The sequence below is a fragment of the Pelophylax lessonae genome (genome assembly GCF_965119305.1).
Source record: "Pelophylax lessonae genome assembly, chromosome: 6".
Classification (NCBI taxonomy): domain Eukaryota; kingdom Metazoa; phylum Chordata; class Amphibia; order Anura; family Ranidae; genus Pelophylax; species Pelophylax lessonae.
In genome coordinates, this window is record NC_138773.1 from 215,976,571 (window position 1) to 215,998,543 (window position 21,973).

General features: G+C 40.2%; 1 protein-coding gene across 35 annotated transcripts in view; it reads left to right on the forward strand.

Annotated features, from left to right (window-relative positions):
• Positions 1–21,973, forward strand: part of UNC80 (unc-80 homolog, NALCN channel complex subunit) — a 222,403-nt gene that overhangs the window by 93,682 nt on the left and 106,748 nt on the right. For 30 of the 35 annotated variants that reach the window (XM_082262331.1, XM_082262360.1, XM_082262361.1 and 27 more), the window contains 3 exons: positions 16,207–16,410; positions 17,294–17,391; positions 20,682–20,882. In XM_082262331.1, coding sequence (XP_082118457.1) covers positions 16,207–16,410; positions 17,294–17,391; positions 20,682–20,882 — 503 coding nt within the window. The remainder of the gene's footprint in view (positions 1–16,206; positions 16,411–17,293; positions 17,392–20,681; positions 20,883–21,973) is intronic. The other 5 variants (XM_082262344.1, XM_082262350.1, XM_082262351.1 and 2 more) reach the window with 1 other exon arrangement.

Sequence of the window (21,973 nt, forward strand, 5' to 3'; positions counted from 1 at the left end):
AACTGTCACATTAGCTTATGCTCCCAACTGAACTGTCAAAACATCAAATGGTGTCATAACCAATTACATGTGCAGCACCATGGCAAATGCGGGTCAAACAGAAGCTAAGATGGCAGCTTCCTTAGTTGTAAAGGATAGGGGGGTTTAGTTCCACTTAAAATTTGCAAGGGTTGTAATAGAAGAAGAATTAAATAGAAAAAGTGATGTATTATTTGGGTTTTATTACTTATATTGGTGACAGGGGCTCTTAAATAGAAGTATTTAATTGCAATTGTCAATAGCATTGGATTTGACAGATTCCTGAATAAGCTACACAGCTTATAATGCCATTTATATAATTTGTTGATAATAAGTGCTAATGGCACCAAACTGTGCAAGTGATTATTTGTAACTGCTATTTAGCCTTATTTGCAGTTATTTAAGCTCAAACTATCGGTCTAACTATATATGTTGAAGGGGAATAACATTTACAAGATTGAATAGTTTAATATTTTAAAATGATATAATGTTTTCTGCTGTGCAAAAAGGCTTCTCACAAACTCCATTGCTTGTAAAATCGATTAACTTCATTTTTTAACCTCTCTGGCCTCCTAATTTAATCTAGTTATATCAATTATCCTAAGTCTTCTCTTGCCACTTAAAACAACCCATATAACTCAATATTGTTAATTAATTTAAATGCTAAGAATGAAACATGCTAAAAATGTTTACCAGTGGAGGTCAGAGTACGTACAAATTATATATAAGTATGTTTTTGTGCCACTTTTTGTGAATTTTAGGTGAGTGGTGTCATTTTATTTTTTCTCCCGTGGTGCTGTCTTCAATCAAGCCCCATTTTTGAATTTTCTTTTTTTTTAAAGTTTGTATATCATATTGCAGAATGTGTGATGGAGGCTGGCTCTGTAAACTTTTTATACTTTATTGCTTTCATAGAGGAATGGATTTTGGAGGCTTAAAAACTAAGAATAATAGGTCATTTGTATATGCCTTCATTATCCCTTCACTAATGAAAAAATATAACCGTTTACTAAGCAGCTGACAATTACATATAATGTTTATACAACACAACTTGGCTTCCTTTCATCAAACTCCTTTACTCAATTCATTATAAAATTGTATAACTTGTATGCCTTTATTGAGTCATATCTTATTTAATTTGGTCCAACATAACTATGGATAAATACACTTGTAAGGACCTACTCTAACATTCAAAGATGTTTCTAACTGTTTACAGACTTTGACAGGAATTAAGATATTTGACATTATATATAAGGACAGTAAAAAAATAAAGAATGGCAGTTTTTGATTATTTTTAACCAGGGAGCTTTCAGGTGTGCACTGCTTAGCCTTGTAGTCCTGGGGTTGAATAATACCTAGGATACTATCAACATAGACATGTTTGGGTTTCCCACCACAATCCAAAATATACTGATAATTTTATTGCCCTTTGTGTGTGTATGCAGGTATGGAGGGGACATTAGTTTGAGGCTCCCATTGGAAGCAGGTTATATTTATTGCTTAAATTTAGTGTAAAAATATATGTTATGTGGACAAAAATACAAGATCCAACACTTCAGAAAAAAGCTGGTTGCCTAGAAATATTTTCAGAATCACAGACCTGGAGAATGAATGCAGCCAGGGACTCAGATCTGATCTGCATACTCATGGCATGTCATTGACTAGGAAAGAATTCAGGGTCAGCATGACAAGGGAGGTAGTGTTTTCAAAAGGAGATTCGCAATTGGAAACACATATCTTTTCATGCCAGGTACCCTTTATGTGCTGTGTGATTAATAATTTAGTACTGTAGCAATTTTGTCCCAAAATACACCAATTTCATAAAAGTAAACTTGTACTGAGGGCATAATGTAAGTTGTCATTTCTTGATCCTTATCTAAGAATACTTGTTGTCTAACTGTATCTGGCCTCAGTACATTCCGAGACACTGACCTGGAACAAGCATTCAGATTGGGAAAGTGAGAGCGAAGTTAAAAGTCTTAAATTGCATACTTGCTCCAATATAATGCAGAATGTGCTGAAGCCATTGGATTATTTAGTAAACTAGTATTTTAAAAATCCAGTAGTAGACTCTTTTTTTTCTCAGTACAAGTTTCCTTTGAAGTGAATGTGTGCTTTGCCCATGCAGGTAATAGTAACGCCATCCTGCCCTTACGTTTCTTTTATACCTGGCTGGTCTGCTCAAACACCAGAAGTGAAGACAGCCCTTTGTCAGCTCTGAACACAAGAACAAATAGTGTGCTGCATTCAGATTTTTTTAAGAGTCACTGAAATTGTCACTGGGCACACTGGCTCTAGTTTGGCAGCACTCCACAAAATGGAGACTCCCCTTAGGTAAACGACCCACAGTTAAGAATCCACATACATACAATACAATGACAGGGCCAAAGAAATATCCAAGAGTCCAAGGTAAATTAACTATAAAGTTGATTCAAAGCAGATCAAATCCAATTGAAAAAAAGATTTGTAATCACAGCGCTTGCTTGAAAGTGAGACCACTAAGAATACTAACCGGGGGGCGTGGCTTGACGCGCAACGAGGATGGCTGCCTAGGGAAGGAGCTCCGGACCCACACCGGCTCTAAAACCACTCTGCGGCCGCTTATCTCGCTTCATTTGCGCTACAATGGGCAGAATTAACAAGCCGATCTCCCAGAGCAAACAATTCAAGTCCACCAAGGCGGTGAACGGCAAGATCATCGCCGACATCTTCAAGTCTCAAACCGCGGCCCGGAGGAACGCACCAGGCACCAAGATGGCGCGGAGACAACAGCAGGAGGAGGAGGAAGAGTTCGATGCGGACTCAATCGCTGCCTCGGAGGACACAGTAAGTGACTCCCCACACACAGACAGGCAGCTTACCCTCAACGACATGACCGCTATAGCGGCGGACATAAAAGGGTCTTTCGCAGCGGCCATCACGGACCTAAAAGCTGACATAGTCAGACTTCATGAGCAAATGGCGGGGGTAGAGAGGTCAGGCAAACACAGGGACAAAGCCATTAAAAGGCTAGAGACAGTTACCAGTACCCACTCTAATCACCTTATCGCTATAAACAGGCACCTCGAGGATTTGGACAATCGAGGGAGAAGGAACAATATAAGGGTTAGAGGATTGCCTGAATCAGTGGAGGGGGGTGACATCAGGCGGGCTCTGACATCCATTTTCAATAACCTATTGGAGAGGCCAGCCGAATCCCCTATAGAGCTGGAAAGGGCACATAGAGCTCTGAGACCAAAAGCCCCTGATCCCGCCCCTCCTAGGGATGTAATATGCTGTTTATTGAGCCATTCTCTCAAAGAAGAAATCTTGCATAAGGCGAGACAGAGTGAACAAATCTTTTTCAACGAGACCCAGATACAACTTTTCCAAGACCTGTCTCCGATCACGTTGAAAAACAGGAAAGCGGTCAGACCCATCTTGGATATGCTAAGAGAGAAGAACATCCCCTACAGGTGGAAATATCCATTTGCAGTGCAAGCCACATATCGTGGTAAACAGTACTTGCTGCGCACTCCTGAGGACTTGCCCACCTTCTGCAATAATCTGCAGACCGATCTGATCGCCCTGCCGGACTGGTATGCTGAATTCCTCCTACCTCCCACCCCGCCCAATCTCTCCAATGATCCTGGATCACCTAATGATCACAGATCCCCTTTCGCTAAGAGCAAGAAAGCAAAAAACAAGGGGAATCATCCTCCCTTCTCCTCCCCGCCGAAAACTCCCAGATCTAAAGATCACAATTGAGAGACGCTGATCCATACTTCAAAAGAAGGAACTTGCAATCCATATGACGGACACTTTGTTCCCTGATGACTTCTGAAGACCGGAATCCTCTTCTGACACAGGGTTCTCTTCTGACCCTCTGCTGCAAAAGAGATGTTATTAACCTGTGTCATCTTCGAGGGGGATATTATTGCACCAAAAAGTATATATGCTCCATCAGGATAACTTGAGCGCTGGGACACCTTTTTTAATTGTTATCTGCTGAACTCATCTCTGGAGCTCTTTTCCCTTGACCCACCCACATTTATAACAGGTGGTGTTCAACCCTCATATGTTGCTGAGATCCTCCGGACGAGCACAGCAAAAACTTTTGGGTTATAGACAAAGTCTCATGATGAAGATCCTGATGATCCTGGAATACTTGACTGATCAAACATTCCTGAACTGAACCCTGGAGGTATTTGTGTACCGGTCTCACCTGCAGCTTGTAGGCAATGACCCATCTCTTCCCCCTGTTTTCCCCTTTTTTTTTTTTTTTTTTTTTTGAAATTTGCACTTATCTAATGACAATCTCTGGTCTACATATCTTCTGCTATTTTTTTTTTCTTGACAAGATCCAGTCTCAGTTGTCGGGAACAATTTACCATTCCTAATGTGGTACACAATGTGGGGGGATTATTCCAACTTGGGTCCACCCTATCTGTGTCAGTTATTATTGCAGGTTCCCTTATTGGCCCGTTTTACGTTACATTTGGCCGCAGAGTCCATATTTCTTTGTTGTTTTATTATGCATTTGTTCACTGAGTCGTTTTGTGTGGGTTTGGACAGGTTGTCCTGTTACATAGAACTTTTTTTTCTTGAATTTTTGGGACGCCTCCTTTTTGCGTCTCCACCATTGTCCCCAAGAGACTTTTTTATACGTTGTCTTTTTTCTCACTAAGTATTACTGTATTTTGATACTTTCAGTATAGAATTGTCTACTGATTAGTGGGTGTCTGGGCTTCTCCCTCAGACATCAGCTTATTACGGTATTTGTCTTTACTTCCTTCCTCTCTGTATTTCTCATATTCTTTTCTTTCCTTAACTATCCCCTGTCCTTCTCTCCCCATTCCCCAAGATCCAATTCCCCTCTCGAGATACAAACATGGCTTTTTCACACCTGGGTAGAAATCCCTTGATTGTATCTCATAACATCAACGGTCTTAATACACCTGAAAAGAGAAAGAAAATTTTAATCGAACTCAAAAAGAGTAATGCAAAAATAGTCTTCCTCCAGGAGACTCATTTCAAACACAATTCTGTCCCTAAAATGACGGATAAACACTTTATCAAGATGTATGCTGCCTCAAATCCTTTGGCTAAAACCAAAGGTGTGGCCATTCTGATGAGTAAAAACGCACCGTTCACGGTCGAAAACCAATATCTAGACCCCGAGGGTAGATTTATTTTTCTGGCTGGTACACTCAATGGGCGTCCATGCACGCTTGCTAATGTCTACTTTCCGAACAGGGCGCAAGTGTCATTCTGTTACAAAATAATTTCAGAACTTAAAAGTTTTGCAACGGGATGTGTAATCCTGGGGGGGGACTTTAACATCCCTTTGGACCCCCTGCAGGATACCTCCTCTGGTAAAACTTGCATTGCATACAAACGTCTGAAAAAAATTAAGGAATTGTTGAGATCCCTAAATTTGGTCGACACTTGGAGAGCCTTACATCCCACAGAAAAGGATTTTACTCATTACTCGGCCCCTCACGATAGTTACGCGAGAATTGACCACTTATACATCACCCAAAGAGATCTACCGGATCTGTTGGAGGCCAAAATTGGGATTGTCTCAATATCTGACCATGCCCCAATATCAATCTCCATCTCACCAAGCACAAATTGCAAACCCATGTTCAATTGGAGATTGAACCCCGCCTTGCTAATTGATCAGGAGATCAAGACAAATATCCAATCTACCCTAACGAATTATTTTCGCGAAAATATCTCTCCTGAGACCTCCCCGATCACAATCTGGGAGGCTCACAAGAGTGTGATTAGGGGGGAATTTATCAAGTATGGGGCTAGGAAAAAGAAAGAAAACAATAAACGCATATCTGAACTAGTGACTAATATTGCCCTCCTAGAAACCCAGCACAAACTTTCACTAGCTAAGACCTTACACAAAGACCTGCTCGAGCGTAGAAAAGAATTAGCTGACATTTTGACTAAGAAAACCAAAAGATCCTTATATCTAAGTAAGGCGATCTATTATGAACATGGGGATAAGAGTAGCAAATACTTAGCGAGAGCACTTAAAGACCTACAGACTGCGTCACATATCCCATGTATCAGAGACAAGAACAATAAAAAGTACCATGACTCTAAGAACATTGCAGAGGCATTTCGCATGTTCTACGAAAAACTGTACAACCTCCCTCCTCAATCTCGCCCCCCTAACTTGACGGGACCTAGGGACCTGCTTATCCACCAATACATCAGAGATAGCGGCTTACCTATCCTCGAACATTCAGACATTCTAGAGCTAGAGAAAGACATTACCACAGAAGAAGTCCAATTGGCTATAAAAGATCTGAAAAATGGCAAGAGCCCAGGACCGGATGGCTTGACTTCCCAGTACTATAAAACCTTTGACTCTACGTTAACGACCCCTCTCACCAAAGCACTGAACGTCCTTTCTAAACGATCTAGACCCTCTGCAGAATTCCTCACTGCACACATAACGGTGATCCCCAAAAAAGAAAAAGACTCAACGGATTGTGCAAACTACAGACCCATCTCACTCTTAAACATTGACGTTAAGCTTCTTGCCAAAATATTAGCCAACAGACTGAGACCCCTACTCCACCTTGTCATTGGACCTGAACAGGTGGGCTTTATGCCCGGCCGCGAAGCAAGGGACAATATTATAAAATCGCTAAATTTGATACATGAGGCACGTGGAAATGGCTTGGAAGGCTTGGTTCTATCCACAGATGCCGAAAAGGCCTTTGACAGGGTGGCCTGGGATTACATGCTAGCCATTTGTGAGCACATAGGCCTGGGTAATAACATGATGACCTGGATTGGGTCCCTCTACGTTGACCCTATTGCGAGGATCAAGGTTAATAATATACTTTCTTCCCCCATTCATTTGAAAAATGGAACGAGACAAGGGTGTCCTCTCTCTCCGATTCTCTTTATCTTAGCCCTTGAACCCCTAATTAGGCATGTGAATGCAGAATCGGCAATTCATGGATTCAGAGTCAGAGATAGAGACTATAAAGTCTCAGCCTACGCTGATGACTTACTTTTTTACATCACCCAACCTCATATCTCTATACCCAACCTGAACCTAAAATTTCGCCACTTCCGATATTTGTCCAACTTTAAGATTAACCACTCCAAATCTGAAGCCATGGATATCTCCCTGTCAGATGACCAAAAAAAACTAACCCAAAGTAACTGCCCCTACAAATGGGAATCCAGATCCATCAAATACCTAGGTATCCAACTCACCCCGCGTGTTGAATCTCTATTTGGAGCGAATTTTACACCACTTCTGGGGAAAATTAATAAGGACCTTCTTAATTGGAATTCCAAAAATTTCTCCTGGTTCGGAAGAGCCGCAATTTTAAAAATGGTTATCCTACCTAGGTTACTCTACCTGTTCCATGCAATCCCCATCAAAATTCCTGCTGTCTTCTTTAAAAAGCTCACTTACACTCAGAGACAATTCATTTGGGCTCATAAAAGACCCAGAATCAACATCCTCAGATTACATTCACCTAAACCAAGAGGCGGCATAGGGTTGCCGAACTTCCTCAAATATTACCACGCCACTCATATTACCAGAGTAGTCGATTGGCACTGCCATGCCCAGCAAAAAGATTGGGTGGAGTTGGAAAGATGCTGCTCAAAGTTCCCAACCCAAAACTTAATCTGGTCAGATCCTACCAATTATCCTGTCGAAGTCAGACTTCATCCATTAATATCTACCACACTCTCCATTTTTAATAGACTTGCCTCTGAATATCAACTGGTCTCCAACCCAGGTCCTATGACACCAATCTCTGACAACCCAGACTTTCTACCTGGCATTGCCATGGATTGTAGGGATTCAAACACTCCCTCATCAGATCGCACCCTGCGGATAAAAGATTGTTTCCGAGGAAACAACCTAATGTCCCTTAACGAATTCAATGAGACCAAACCAAAAAATTATACACTCTCCTTTTGGAAGCACCTTCAAGTCCACGACTTTGTCCGGAATCACAAAAACAGATCAGCTCTGACTAAACCTTTAACGGCCTTCGAAAGGCTTTGCGGAGACCAATCACCATGCTACAAAACCACCTCACAAGCATACCAGTGGATCCTGTGTACCCCAACACGGACACCAGACAAATATAAGAAACTATGGGAGAAAGACTTGGACTGCTCAATATCAGAGAAGAATTGGGAAAAAGCTTGCATATTTACGCACAAATGCTCACTGAGCACGAGAATCCAAGAAACGGCCTTCAAAATTTTAGTTCAATGGTACATTACTCCGGTGAAGCTACATGCTTGGTCTCCGCAACGCTCAGATCGCTGTTGGAGGTGTCTGACACAGAGGGGCACTTTCGCGCATTTATGGTGGTCTTGCGACTTAATAAGGACATACTGGTCCAAGATTATTAATCTTATCAAACACATCACAGGCACCTCTATGGTCCTTGATGCTGCTTGCTGTTTACTTCATGTAAATAATCTCTCGTATAAAAGCTATAAGCACTCCTTAGTCAGACACCTACTGAATGCGGCCAAAGCGGTCATACCCCTCCAATGGAATACGCAAAACACTCCCACTACCAAAGACTGGGCGGACAAGGTGAAACTTATATATGACATGGAAGAGACCATCGCTATTAAGAAGGAATCGGATGTTGACTTCCATGAAACTTGGAGACCCTGGGTACTCTTCACATTGTCTGATGATTTTCCCAAATTGATTACATATTAAATAGTGTTAAGATGAGGCTACACAGCCTTCTGAGTTATTGACCTTTGTTTACCGAATATTATATCTGGTACATGACACCCAACCTGACTGCTTAGGAATGCCCGTTTCAGAACTCCCTACCTCACCCCTTCTATCAATTTCTCTTTTCTCTTTCTTTATCCCTTTCCACTCTATCTTCCTTCCTCTTGGCCTCTATGGCCATCTGGTGTAGTGGTTCTTTCCCTGGCTACACCAGTACCGGTTGATTTGTTGACTGTACGAGACTTTCAGGACATAATTCTTGTCAAATATGTCATTCAACTTTTATACTGAAACGTCTGTCTGTATTCTTTCATGATGTTTTACCAAAATGCTTACATTACTATTTTTCATTGTTACAATCTTATTCCTAAATAAAGCCTTTATTGAATTAAAAAAAGAATACTAACCGCAATTATTTAAACAAATAAATATAAAGTGCTGACAGTGCTATGTAGAGTGCTAAATGCAATAGTTCCACATTAGATAAGTGCTAAATGCAATATTTCCACATTTATATATAAGTGCAAAAATAGATATAAAAAAAAAAATATATATATATATATATATATATATATATATATATGTGCAAAGAAATGCACTAAGTGCTCAAAAAAACTCTAATCCATTCAAAAAATGTTTAACAGTCCATAAGAAAGTCCAAAAACGTGCCAATGTGCTCAAATAGGTGCTTATTTTCTTAGTGCTGGAAGGTGCTCATCAGTGCAAAGGTGCCACACTCCCCTCTTGCACCCTACTCACCAGAAATAAAGACCCTCTATGGGTCATATGTAGCCTTAACCACTTTACCACCGGAGGATTTTCCTGCTAAAAGACCAGGGGTTATTTTGCGATTTTTTACTGCGTGACTTTAACGGACAATCGCGCGGTCGTGCGACGCTGTACCTAAACGAATTTCACGTCCTTTTTTTCCCACAAACAGAGCTTTCTTTTGGTGGTATTTGATCACCTGTGCGATTTTTTGATCACGCGCTATAAACAAAAAAAGAGCGTAATTTTTGCAAAAACAACAATATTTTTCACTTTTTTTATATGAAATTCCCCCCAAAAAAAATGTAAAAATCAAAATTTTTTAAAATTTTCGGCCAATTTGTTTTACGCTACCTATGTTTGGTAAAAAAAAATCGCAAAAAGCGTATTTTGATTGGTTTGCGCAAAAGTTATCGCGTTTACTAACAAAGGGAAAGATTTTTGTCATTTTTGGTGTTTTTTTTTTTAACGAGTAATGGCGGCGATCTGCGATTTTTTTTGCGGTACTGCGACATTGCGGCGGACAGATCGGACCCTTGACTGACATTTTTGACACTTTTGGGGGTACCAGTGACATTACTGCAGTAATCAGTGCTATATATATGCACTGTTACTGCAAAAATGACACTGGCAGGGAAGGGGTTAACAGTATTGGACAGGGAGGGGTTAAGTGTGTCCTAGGGGCGTGATTCTAACTGTGCAGGGACAGGTCTACTAGTGTAAAAACAAAGATCAACAGTTCTACATAGTAGAACTGTTTGATCTTCACTTTTACACAGGGAGAACTGACAGGTGGCTTGTTTACACAAGCCGCTCTGTCTTTCTCCCGCTGTAGCGGCGATCGTAGTGTGACCGGCGGACATCGGGTCCGCCAGTCACACTCCCGCACTCCTCCGTGAACGAGCCGAGGCGGGCGCGCGCCTCGGCGGGCGCGCGCCCGCCCGCTATTGGCTCTGGAAGGAGTGACAGGCGAGCGACGTAGACCTACGTCCCTCTGCCTGGCCGGGGCCGACTGCCGCAGTAAATATACTGTGCGCAGTCGGCAAGCGGTTAATGGTGAGTAAGGAATCCTAATATGTAGTCCGGGTACCATTCAGCAATAAACACTCACTCACTTGCAAGTGGCTCTTCCTGCTGTGCCGTCACTTTACTATGTTTCTATAAGGGTCTGATATGGATCTTGGGGGGTGGGGGGGGGCCACGCCGTTTTTTTTTTAATTTTAGCATGGGGTTCCCCTTAGAATCCATACTAGACCTGTGGCGTCTAGTATGAATTGGGGGGGAACCCCATGCTGTTTTTTTCTGGAATTTTCCATTGCAGGCATTGTTTTGTTTACATTTCAGATGTTAGTGGGGAAGCCTGCTGACAGCTGATGAGTCATCAGTTCTTAAGGACGTGGCGGCCTGGCTTAACAACCAGCTGTTCTTTACACAAAATTCGAATTGGTCAATCATTTTTCGACCGATCCGAATATGAATTGTTCCGAAAATTTGGAATTTGTTAGAAAATTAATAAACAACACAAAATTTAATAAAAAAGAAACTAAACAAAATGAATTCCGAAATTAAACAAAGTTAGTAACATAATGAATCCATCCGAAACTAAACACATTTTTCCATTCTGCACATGTCTATTACATATTAAGTTACGTATAAGGAATAACGTGCACTTCTAAAACTTGTGACAACAACCAATATATCACAGTCCCAAAATTGCATAATTATAGAGATTTGCAGATACAATAAATAGCATAGACAAAGGCAGATGTAAATGCATACCCATAAGAAAGAGGTGCATGAGGACACACTAACCAGTGCTTGATCACCTATCAGGCAAATGCATGTACCTATGGCCCACAGGTAGAAGTGATTAGGTAACTTTACAGCTCCCCCATCACTTTTACTAAATATAGAAAAGCTAGTACATTTCTAAACAAACTCAGCTGGCTTTTCTATTTTCAGAAGTAATAGCCAATCAGCAGTCAGAATGGTGTTTAGGCTGAACCTGGAAGCAATCAACTCTGATCACTTCTGGGTTCTGTATTGTAGCAACAGCTTCCAGGTAAGCAGTAGATAAGGTTTTTTGAGGTGTAGTTCCCTGATGTTTTTGTAAACGGCATCTGTCTAAAACATTGTATCACATAATATAGTCAATAAAGCTCCCTCTCTAACTGGTGCTTAGACCTCCAAAAACTTTAACAGATGCTCTCATGTCTTCAACTTGGCAGATTATATTGTAAACAGTAAGACTGGAAGATAGATTATCTCACATATCTTAATTTCTGATGTTTAAATGTTTAAAAACACATTTTGAATTATATCAAAGTCTGGTTCACATGAAATATATTGTATTTATTCCAAATTGTATTACAATTAATAAACGTGTTGTGGTTAGATAAAATGATTACAGTTTCTATGAAAGGTTTATGATGTGCAGATAATATTTCCCAAAAAAATGCCCATGTTATTCAGTTACAGTTTGGTGGAAGGATAGCAATTGTATAAATAGCAATGTGATATACTGTGCGTGTGTTTGTTTTTATTTATTAAGAAGGAGAACCAATTCAAATGCTTTATTTAATGAAGTCGCACTAACACAAAAACCTATGCTTTTATATAATATTGCATCTATCATCTCAAAGACCTCTAGTCAGTTACTAAGACCAGCAAATATGTTTTCAATTGTTTTTTAAGCAAAAAATTAGATAATGGAATATGTCTTATATATGTATGTTCCATCACTCTACACACATTAGAAACACTCTTTAAAGCAAACCTTTGGCCAAAGAAAAATAATAAAATTAACAGCTGCAGGTGTATGACCACCTAAAAGGGTTGCCACCTTTTCTTTAAGCAAACCCCGAACAGTTTAGCGATGCACAGCAAAAAAATTGTAAGCGGGAATGCTGTGGACTCTGGTGTAAAATGGATTTCTGCTCACCAAAGTCGCCACTTACATCAGCGTTCCCAGCACCCCCCCCCAACTCAGGGTTCCCACAGTCCCTCTTACATCAGAGTCTGAAGAGCAACCCTTACATCTCAGTCCCTCTCGCCTTAGTGTACTCACATTCCTCAGAGGCAGGAGAGACAAAGGAGGGAGGTGGGAGGTTTCCATAACAGACTTTGGATGGTGAGCGCACTCACCCAAGGATAGAGACTCAGGCATCGGCATCTTTCATCTACGATGTTTCTGCTTGCTGCTTGGCTTCAAATTTCCTGTCCACATCCCTTTTCTGAGGAACAGCACACCAGGGATTGGAGGGCATACACAGAGGGGTAGGGGTGGGAGGAGGAGCAGATCAAGCCCTCTCTCTTTCCCTCTTCTCTCCTCTCCTTGAAAGGGAGGTACTGTGCTGGGTCTGGGCAGTGTGAAAGAGAGAGTGTAACAGATACTCAGCTTAGACAACTGCATACAGCCCTCTGAAGGGTTGGGCTACCTTTCCAGTGGGCGGCGAGTAAAACCTTTGCTCTCATGAAGAGTATGTGTTGGATAGTGTTACCCTGGCCAAGCTCTGTGGTTCCTTCTGCTGGCTGCTACTGTGTCCTTTAGAGATGTAGCAGCCAGCAGAAGGAACCACATTGGTTATCGGAGGACCAGGAATCTGACACACCCAGGAGTGTCAAATGCAATGGGCAGCTGAAGCTCCTAAAAAGAACAAAGATTTTACTCAAGGTAAGTATTAAATCTTTTTGTTTTTACAGACTGCCTGTCTTTACACCAACAACATTGTCAGGAGACAGGAACTGGAGAGAAATTTCTCTAAAAGGATAAGGCCAGCAAATAAATAAATACATTTAAAAAAAGCTGACCTGGGTTTTTACTGCTTCCTACCCTATCCAAAACTTAAAAAAGATATAGCTAGGCACACCCTTTAATCTCTTAGTGTATGGATTAATGTTACAGTTACATAGTAGGTGAGGTTGAATAAAGACCATAGTCCATCCAGTTCAACCTGTGTAAGTGTGTGTGGCCGTAATCATCTCTCATACCCCTGAATGTTTTTCTCCTTGAGATGTACATCTAAGAGTCTTTTGAAAGCCACCATACTTCCCGCAGAAACCACCTCTTGTGGTAGAGAATTCCACAATCTTGTAGCCCTAACAGTAAAGAACCCCCCACGTTGCCTGAGGTTAAAACGCTTCTCCTCCAATCGCATTGTATACCCCCGAGTCCTTATGCAATCCTTTCGACTGAATAGCTTTTTTTCTATGCTGAGATCAACATTGAGATATTTATAAATTGCTATCATGTCCCCTCTCAGGCGTCTCTTCTCCAGGGAGAATAAATCAAGCGATTGCAGACGCTCTTCATAATTAAGGTCCTCCAATCCCCTAATTAGTTTAGTTGCCCTTCTCTGTGTAATATGAAACAGTGTAATATTACATTTACTATCTGAAATATTGCATTTTTGTGGCAAAGCAGAGAACATTCTATTTCTGAATTTTAAACCCACTAATTATCAGACAAACACTATAATAAGATTTGCTTTATCAGCTTACTTCCACAGCTTACAGACAATATTAGATTTACAGCAAAGCCAAAGGTATAAAAAAAACATTGTATCTTCACCACATTTTCTATTAGCTTTGCTTAAAGTTGAAGGAGCAAGTAGGTAATACGTAAAATCTTTTGGGTGAAGAAAATGTAAATCAGGTTATGCCCTCCTTTTACAAATTACTGACAGCCATCCAGTAGTAATTTAGGAACCCTGCAGTGTTAGTTCTGTTACTCTTGAGTTGCATTATACATTGTATTCTTAAACCAAGGAACTGTTGATGGGCTTTGGGATTGTGTTGATGGCATCAGGTTGACATCAGTTTGAGAGGGTTCTGAGGTAATTCAGAATTACTGACAGGTTTGACCTGCTGTTGATCTCTTTCTCACCTGCATTTGACCTTTTTCAAGTGGGTTTTGCATTCCTATAGACTTGTATGAGAATGCAAGCCAACTTAAATAGAACAAAAGCCCCAGAACACAGGCTCCCACCTCATTCAAGTGAATGGAAAGATATTTTTTTTCCCTACATTTCTAGATGAAGTATAGAACGGCTAGTCCCATTATCAAGTTTTTGTCCCTGTTAGAGAGATTCACCTCTTTATTTGTCCTAATTTTCAGTGTCACTGACACAGAAAGAAATGAGTGCTAATCTTGCAATGGAAACACCTGTTCTGGTGATAACTGTATAATAAGAGAAATTAAAGGACTATTTGACATGACAGGATTTTCAAGGCACAACAAGACTTACAATTTAACTTAAAGTGAAGTTCCACCTTAAAGTGCAACTTCAGCTTATATGCTTCCTCCCCCCTCTGGTGCCACATTTGGCACCTTTCAGGGGGGAGGGGGAATGGGTACCTGTTTTTGACAAGTGCCCTTCTCCACTTCCGGGAGACAGTGCCACGGCGCTGTCCCTCGGAAGTTCGGCCCCCCTCCTTCTTCCTCTGCCGCCGGGCCAAATAGAAAGCTGTGCGCATGCGCTGTAGGGAACCAGCTGTGAAGCTGAAAGTTGAAAGGCTTCACTGCCGGGTTCCCTTACCCTGAATGGCGGCGGCGACACCCAAGAGCTGATGTGAAAATCGGCTTCAGGTGCCCACATCGTGGGAACCCTGGACAGGTAAGTTCTAATATTTAAAAGTCAGCAGCTACAGTATTTGTAACTGTTGACTTTTAATTTTTTTCCTGGGGGGCGGAGCTCCTCTTTAAAAAAAGTATATTTACACAACAAGAATCCCTTAAAATCAATTTCCAATTACATGTAAGATAACATCTTATAGAATAGGTCATTGTTTAATCATTTATCTCCATGGTGTATTAAATACACTAAATTACATGTTACATATATACAGACTGACATATTCAGATATTGTTTTTCAAAGCTCGACCCGTTTCCTGGAATGTACCTTTATGAGCTAAAAATGGGATATATAAACAACTCTAGGTATAAAAGTACATAAAATTACAGCATGTTAATATAGTACATAATTTCTATTAGTACTTTTGTGCAAGTCGCATAGCGTTTGTAGTCCAAGCAGGGAAGGCCAAATATGAGGGCATATAATACCCGCCCGTGCGATCCAGTTATGACCTACACTGACCTGTGTGGGCCCTCTGATTTGGCCTCCCCTGCTTGGGCCTCTGGTCTTTCTCCCCTTGTTGTAAAAAGGATGTGGCACGTATAGGCCAAATTCATCCATTTTGTATAAGAAGAGAATTATCCTCACTTTAAGGAGATTTCCTCTTACTTCTTATGTCTTTTGGACAGGAAATGAAAAGAAATCTCTGCAGTGGCACACAAACAGCAAAGAATAATCTGATAGGGGTTTTGAGCATTGCTCACTCAATCCAAAACCAAAAAGGTTTTGCCTGTACCCTTTAAGGAATTCACTGATAAGTTGTGCTTGTGGCTTTGGATCCAATCATACACTGTTAGTTATACTAAATTTCATACAAATGGATTGTGCAAGGTTCTCAATTTATATTTTTATGTTACTAATTAAAATCTGGTAAAAATATTTAAAGCAATAATTTTATTAAACTTGTCCTGCTGGCTGTCATTAGTTCTGAGTTTGAATAAAGAAATACTTGGAATGATGGATTTGTGCAAAAGAAAGCAATCTAGTAAGATGTGTTCTCAAACAATCAGAGAAGAGGGAACAATTCCTCTTGTGTTCTTTCAATGCAGTTCCCAGCAGGAAGATCAGGATAGGAGGCTCCCGCCTGCTCCAGATAAAAGGAACCCGCAGTTTCCGGGTGAAGAAAGGGGGCTCCCTGTCCAGCATTCGCCGGGCCGGCAGCCTAAAGAGCACCAAACTTACACGGCAGGACTCAGGGTCCGAGAATGATGACATCCAGCTGTCACAGAGCAGGGACACTGTAACTGATATAGGTAACGCAGTGAAAAGCTTTCTAAGGGGAGGTATGGTAGACAGGACTACACATAGGCAGTTTTTAAAAAAATAAAAAATGAAGGTAAATAAAGTATCTGTTGCTCCCATTGTTCACATGCTAGTTCTCAATTACTTCCATGTTAAAAGAAAACAGCCTCAGAGTTATTAAAAAAGATCCATTAAGTTTGAAACAAACATCAAATTTCCATCTACACCAACAGTTTAATAAATGTTCCTTGAATGATCAAAGTAGAAGAAAATGCTGCAACTTTCCCTTGTGGTACCATTGTATCAAAACCAAGGAATAATACAGAACGTGGCATAAAAATAGATATAGAAGAAACACTATATCAGAACCACTATTTGAGATTGCACCCAACAAACAATAGTTTTATTTACCTCCATTATAAGTGATGTTATTCAACATATTTTTTATATAAGTCCATGTAGCAAACCACCTGATAACATCAAATATTTTTTATTGGACACAAATTCTTCACATATACCCATAGTAAAATAAAACAATATATGGGCTATAGTGTATTTTCATTGCAGCGGAGTATTTTTTATAATGCTATAATACTCACAAAGCAACAATATCCTTTGCAGACTTTGCAATTGTGTGGTCTGCAGCATCTCCAAGATGCAGGGAATTCGTTCTCCACTTTTTGTCCCATCCCTTTGAAAAAAGGGGACATGTGCCAATAGATGTGCTTGTCTTTGCCAACCCAGCTAGTGATTAGAGGGGGAGGGAGTTGGGTAGATGTGTTGTGTTGCTTTGTTGTGAATCACATGTGCATGGCTGAGCTGATTCATCTTTACCCCAGTGAAATATTTGGGTTTTTTAAACTTATGGTATATTTAATGTTTGTTTCTGAGAAGAAGGGAGCCCTTGGAGCACTAGTGAACCCAGTATTGAACCAGATGGAGGAAACATTGGCAGTGAAGAAAGCTATCACCGTAACATGTCTTGGTTGCACGTAAGTAGTGAAAAGTAAAACACAGGTCTAAAAAGAAAAACATGAATGTATAAGAAAACTAGACCATACACAACATTGATTACCACACTGAACCAATAACGCTGGCAGGCTCCCCTGCCCCTCCCTGTCAGCACTGGGTCAAATTAGCTGAATGAGGAAGAGAAACCGAGAGAGGAGAGAAACATTGGAATACTAGTCAATACCAGTGTGCAAATGTGTGTTTGCTTTTTTAAGATTAAACCACCTCTAATGTTGGGTGTCCTACATGTGTGAATGTTGCTGCATTATGTAAAACTATTAGTTTAATTTTTTACATTTTTAGAATGGGGTGCCTCAAGGTTGTGCAGAATTATAAAGGGCGAATTGACTGAAAAAACATTGAGAAACTCCATCTTATACTTTAAAGTCTATCTAAAGCCAAGCTTTTAGTTTTGATAATGTTAGGATGAGTTGGGAAGAGGTAATGGTGGGATTATCATTCTTTTTTCCTGGTGACAATTGTCAACAAGCTTAAAAGAAAAAAATATATAAAATCTTGAGTTGTCACCAAAACAGAAAAGAGGACTTCTAGTGGCATTGGTTTAAGATGGGCGTTCCCTTATTTTGTCATTTGTGAGAATTACCATCACTTCTGGTCTTATAGACACAACAGGATGTAAACTTAAATCTCTCCAATATAACAACAATATGTGTTTTTTTACAATCCCTGATCTATCCCTAACTTACATTTTGGCTTTAGATATAATTTAAGCCTTGCAGTTTAGAGAACTCAGACTAACTGCTCAGGATTTCAGACATGCTGCAGTGCAATAATATGCTGCAATTCCTTTTGTCAATTGTCAAATGATTTGGGAATCCCTTTGTGTGCAGTAGATAGATCCCCAAACACACCCTCCACAGACTGTTTGCTGTGTATCTACATATAGAAAGCTCAATTTTGTAATTGTTATTACTGAGAAATTTCTCACAGCTACCAATCAGTTCAGAAACTTGCCATGGAGGTTTGAATCTGATTGGCACTTTATCAAGTAGCTACTGAGGACATTAAATAGCATATGCTTAGAAAGTACTCTACTTGTAAACAGATGTTGGAAATAGCTGTGCCAAGTCTGGCTGCAGAGGATAAAAGTTGTTGTAAACCCTTACATATTGTTTACTCAGTGAAGTGACTAGCCTCAGGTGATAAACAGAAATTAAGCAAATTCTCCTACATAAGTTGTACCTGTTTATCTGCTATTAACTCTTCTCTACAGCATCCTAAAGCACACATTTTACACAATGTCTCAGAGCTCTAGCACGCAGAGGGGAAGGATCTGACCTCACACACTGCAGAACCCATAGCAAAAAGTATAAACTGAGACCTGAGTGGAGAGAATCTACACACCCCCTTCAAACAAACTCAGAGGCAAACATACACAGCTGAGGCTGTCAGTCATAGATTGTGTGCTGGTGCTACCATCCCCTATCCCACCTCCACCCCATGGGGACGGCATTAGCTGTCAGAAATGACTCAGACAGATAGCAGAGCAGGCAGACAGCAGACAGAATTTACACTAAGTGTTTTGGATTGCAGCAAGTACACCCTGTAAAAGGATATGCTTTGTTAATTTTTCATGTCAAACGTTTACAACCACACATGGAAAAAAGGTTTACTGAGTTGGCTTTCTGCCATCTTCACTGATTGGTTTATCTTTTTGCCTCAAGCTGATTGTTATAAAAAGGGAAATATGATTTGGATCAATTATTTTCTTTCAGTTGATATGTTTTTAAGCTGATGTTTTGTGTGCAGCACTCCCCCTCCCAGGGGGTGGGGAATGACCTCCTAAAGTGGTGTGGCAGAAAACATTTAATTCTCAGGGTTGGATCCATGGCTTATAGTAGGGTAAAAGAAAAGTTGGGATCCAGTCACTTTAGTCATTTTTGTATTTTTTTTATTCACTTCAGCTTTGGGAGAGAGATAGAGATGCTGGATGCTCAAAAAGGTTACCAGCAAAAATGTCTCACAGAGGTTGGGGGTGAACCTCAACTTCCAAACTTTAATTTAGTGTAGCTTGTTTTTGCCTTCCTCGGGTTTCTTGGTAGTCTTGGTCCTTTAATAACAGGGAAATCAGAGCTTTGACCCTGTAATAGAAGTCACTGTGTTTTCTTAGGTCACGATGGACCTTTGTCACTCTCCGAACAATATATGCTCTTTGCTTGTTGATAACAGCCAAGTACCTTAAAATGTGAGCAGGTAATCCTTCTTGCAGGGACTAGTGGCAGTAGCTTCCACTGGGGTCCCCCAAAATACTCTTCAGCACAAAAGATTTCTTTACAGATGGCCCATCCAGGCAGTCATCTTCTTGCTTAGCTCCCTCTGTATAGTCTTCCAAGCAAAACAATTGGAATACTGCAGAGTTTTGTACACAGGCTCCAACTAGGCAAAGACCATGGAGAAAAGATTAACTTGAAAGGTTACTCCGAACATTTATCACCTTCCTTCAGCCTCACCACTGAACAACCTCCTCAGTGATTGGTTGGGGTGGATAAATAATCATAACTCAGATATTGTTTCTTTCTACTCTGTTTGGAGACACCTAAACAGTAGAAGATAGAAGTAATCAATATGTTAAACTTAGAAAAAACTTGCAGAGCACAGAAATATAAAAAAATGCTTAGGATGGGTACTAGCTGCTAAAGCAAACAAAGAAACCTAGGAAAGACTCCAGCTCACAGGGTTCTTTCACCTCTCTAGTAAATCTTGCAGGGCAGTTTAGGGGCCTCAGTAGATATTAAGGTACAGCATAGAGAAATTCAACCTTCTTTAAATTACATGCCTGTATGCCAACTGTTGCTTCTGCAAGGCCTTGTCAGAAAAGTAGCATTCTAAGTGATCTTCGCCATCCTGCATGTAAGCAAGGCCCAATGGTACATTGCACATGCCCCATAATCACAGGAATGAGTACCGAGCTGCTGTTTTGCTCATCCATTCTTGTGCATTGTGTTTTCTGAAAGAAGCCATCTGAGTAGAACACTAGATGGGGAAGGGGAGTTACTGCTCTGACTCATTCAGTTGTGTCTGTAAATTTTTAGCTTGAAGCTCTGTAAAAGAACCTTTTTTGTAAAGAAGATCACAATAGACAGAGAAAAACGTGAAGAATTGGCCAGCCCTTCCCCTCCACACGTGGGCTTGAAATGAAAATACAATATATTTATATGCAATATTTCTTATTTGCTTTATAAAGAATAAAGATTTTGTAACTTTTTACACAAGTGTTTGTGTTTTAATTATGTATTTTTATGCTTTTTAGGTTATGATCCTTTTATGCAACCAACAAAGCTTCATTTGCACCCATGTGGACTATTGCCACCCACACTGCTACCTTCATCATAGTCGCTCATGTGCTCGGCTGGTCAGAGCTCTCAAGTTGCTTTATGGAGACACAATAGATTCGCTCAAAGAAGATCATCTGGGCTGCGGATCTGGTCTTAGAGGCAAAAAAGTTAAAGAGGTGTGTGTGTGTGTGTGTAAAACATGTACTGTATATCTCTGCATGTTTGCGGGATCAATTTGTAAACAAAGGGTAAAGCATTATTTCATTTTAATATTAATTTGTAAAGGCAACTTATTGTAAAACCATATCGATTGGTTGAGCAGTATGTGTTAGTAAGTAAATTGTATTGACCTCTCTGTCCATTGTTCACTAATGCTGCGTAAAAGTCTAAAATCTCAGAACATTTTCAGGCCACTGTCTACCATTTACTTAATCTGGAATAGAATTAATAACCGCGCTAATGGAAAAATAAAGAAAAGCTGCAACTTCAAGTGGGACCACACCCCAGTGAAACAAAATATAAATCAAGTCGCGCTAAACATTTAGAATGGGACAGATAAAGTCAATATAAAGGCCATAAATTATAAATGGCGCAATTCGTGGCTCTCAAACCAGGCTCCTCATGGATATATGCTTACCAGAATGGTGAACAATTAATGCAGGTTCTTTAGACCAAAATCTTATACACTTGATAGAAGAAGGGAACCAGAAGGCTTGTGATAGTAATGTGAACGTTGGGTCATAAACGTCCATTTTTTCTGTTTTGCAAGCAGCGCATAAGATTGGTGGAGATTTCACTTTTTTCACCATTTGAGAACTATTCCCGTTTCAATCACTGGATAACCACATTGGTGTCAATAGTCAAATTGTACCAAATTTTGTTGGGTTTTACGCTATTGCGTTTTTTCTTTTTGTTTTTTTATTCATGACCCAACGTTCACATTACTATCATGAGCCTTCTGGTTCCCTTCTTCTATCAAGTGGTTAAGATTTTGGTCTAAAGAACCTGCATTAATTGTTCACCATTCTGGTAAGCATATATCCATGAGGAGCCTGGTTTGAGAGCCACGAATTGCACCATTTATAATTTATGGACTTTATCTGTCCCATTCTAAATGTTTAGCGTGACTTGATTTATATTATATTTAATTTACTTAATCTACCTCCACAAGTATCAAACCCAAAGAAGTCTGTTTGAAAACAGATAACTTTTAGTTCTCCATGCTTCAACTAAATGCTGGGCTATTCTGACAGCCAAAGCTCCAGCA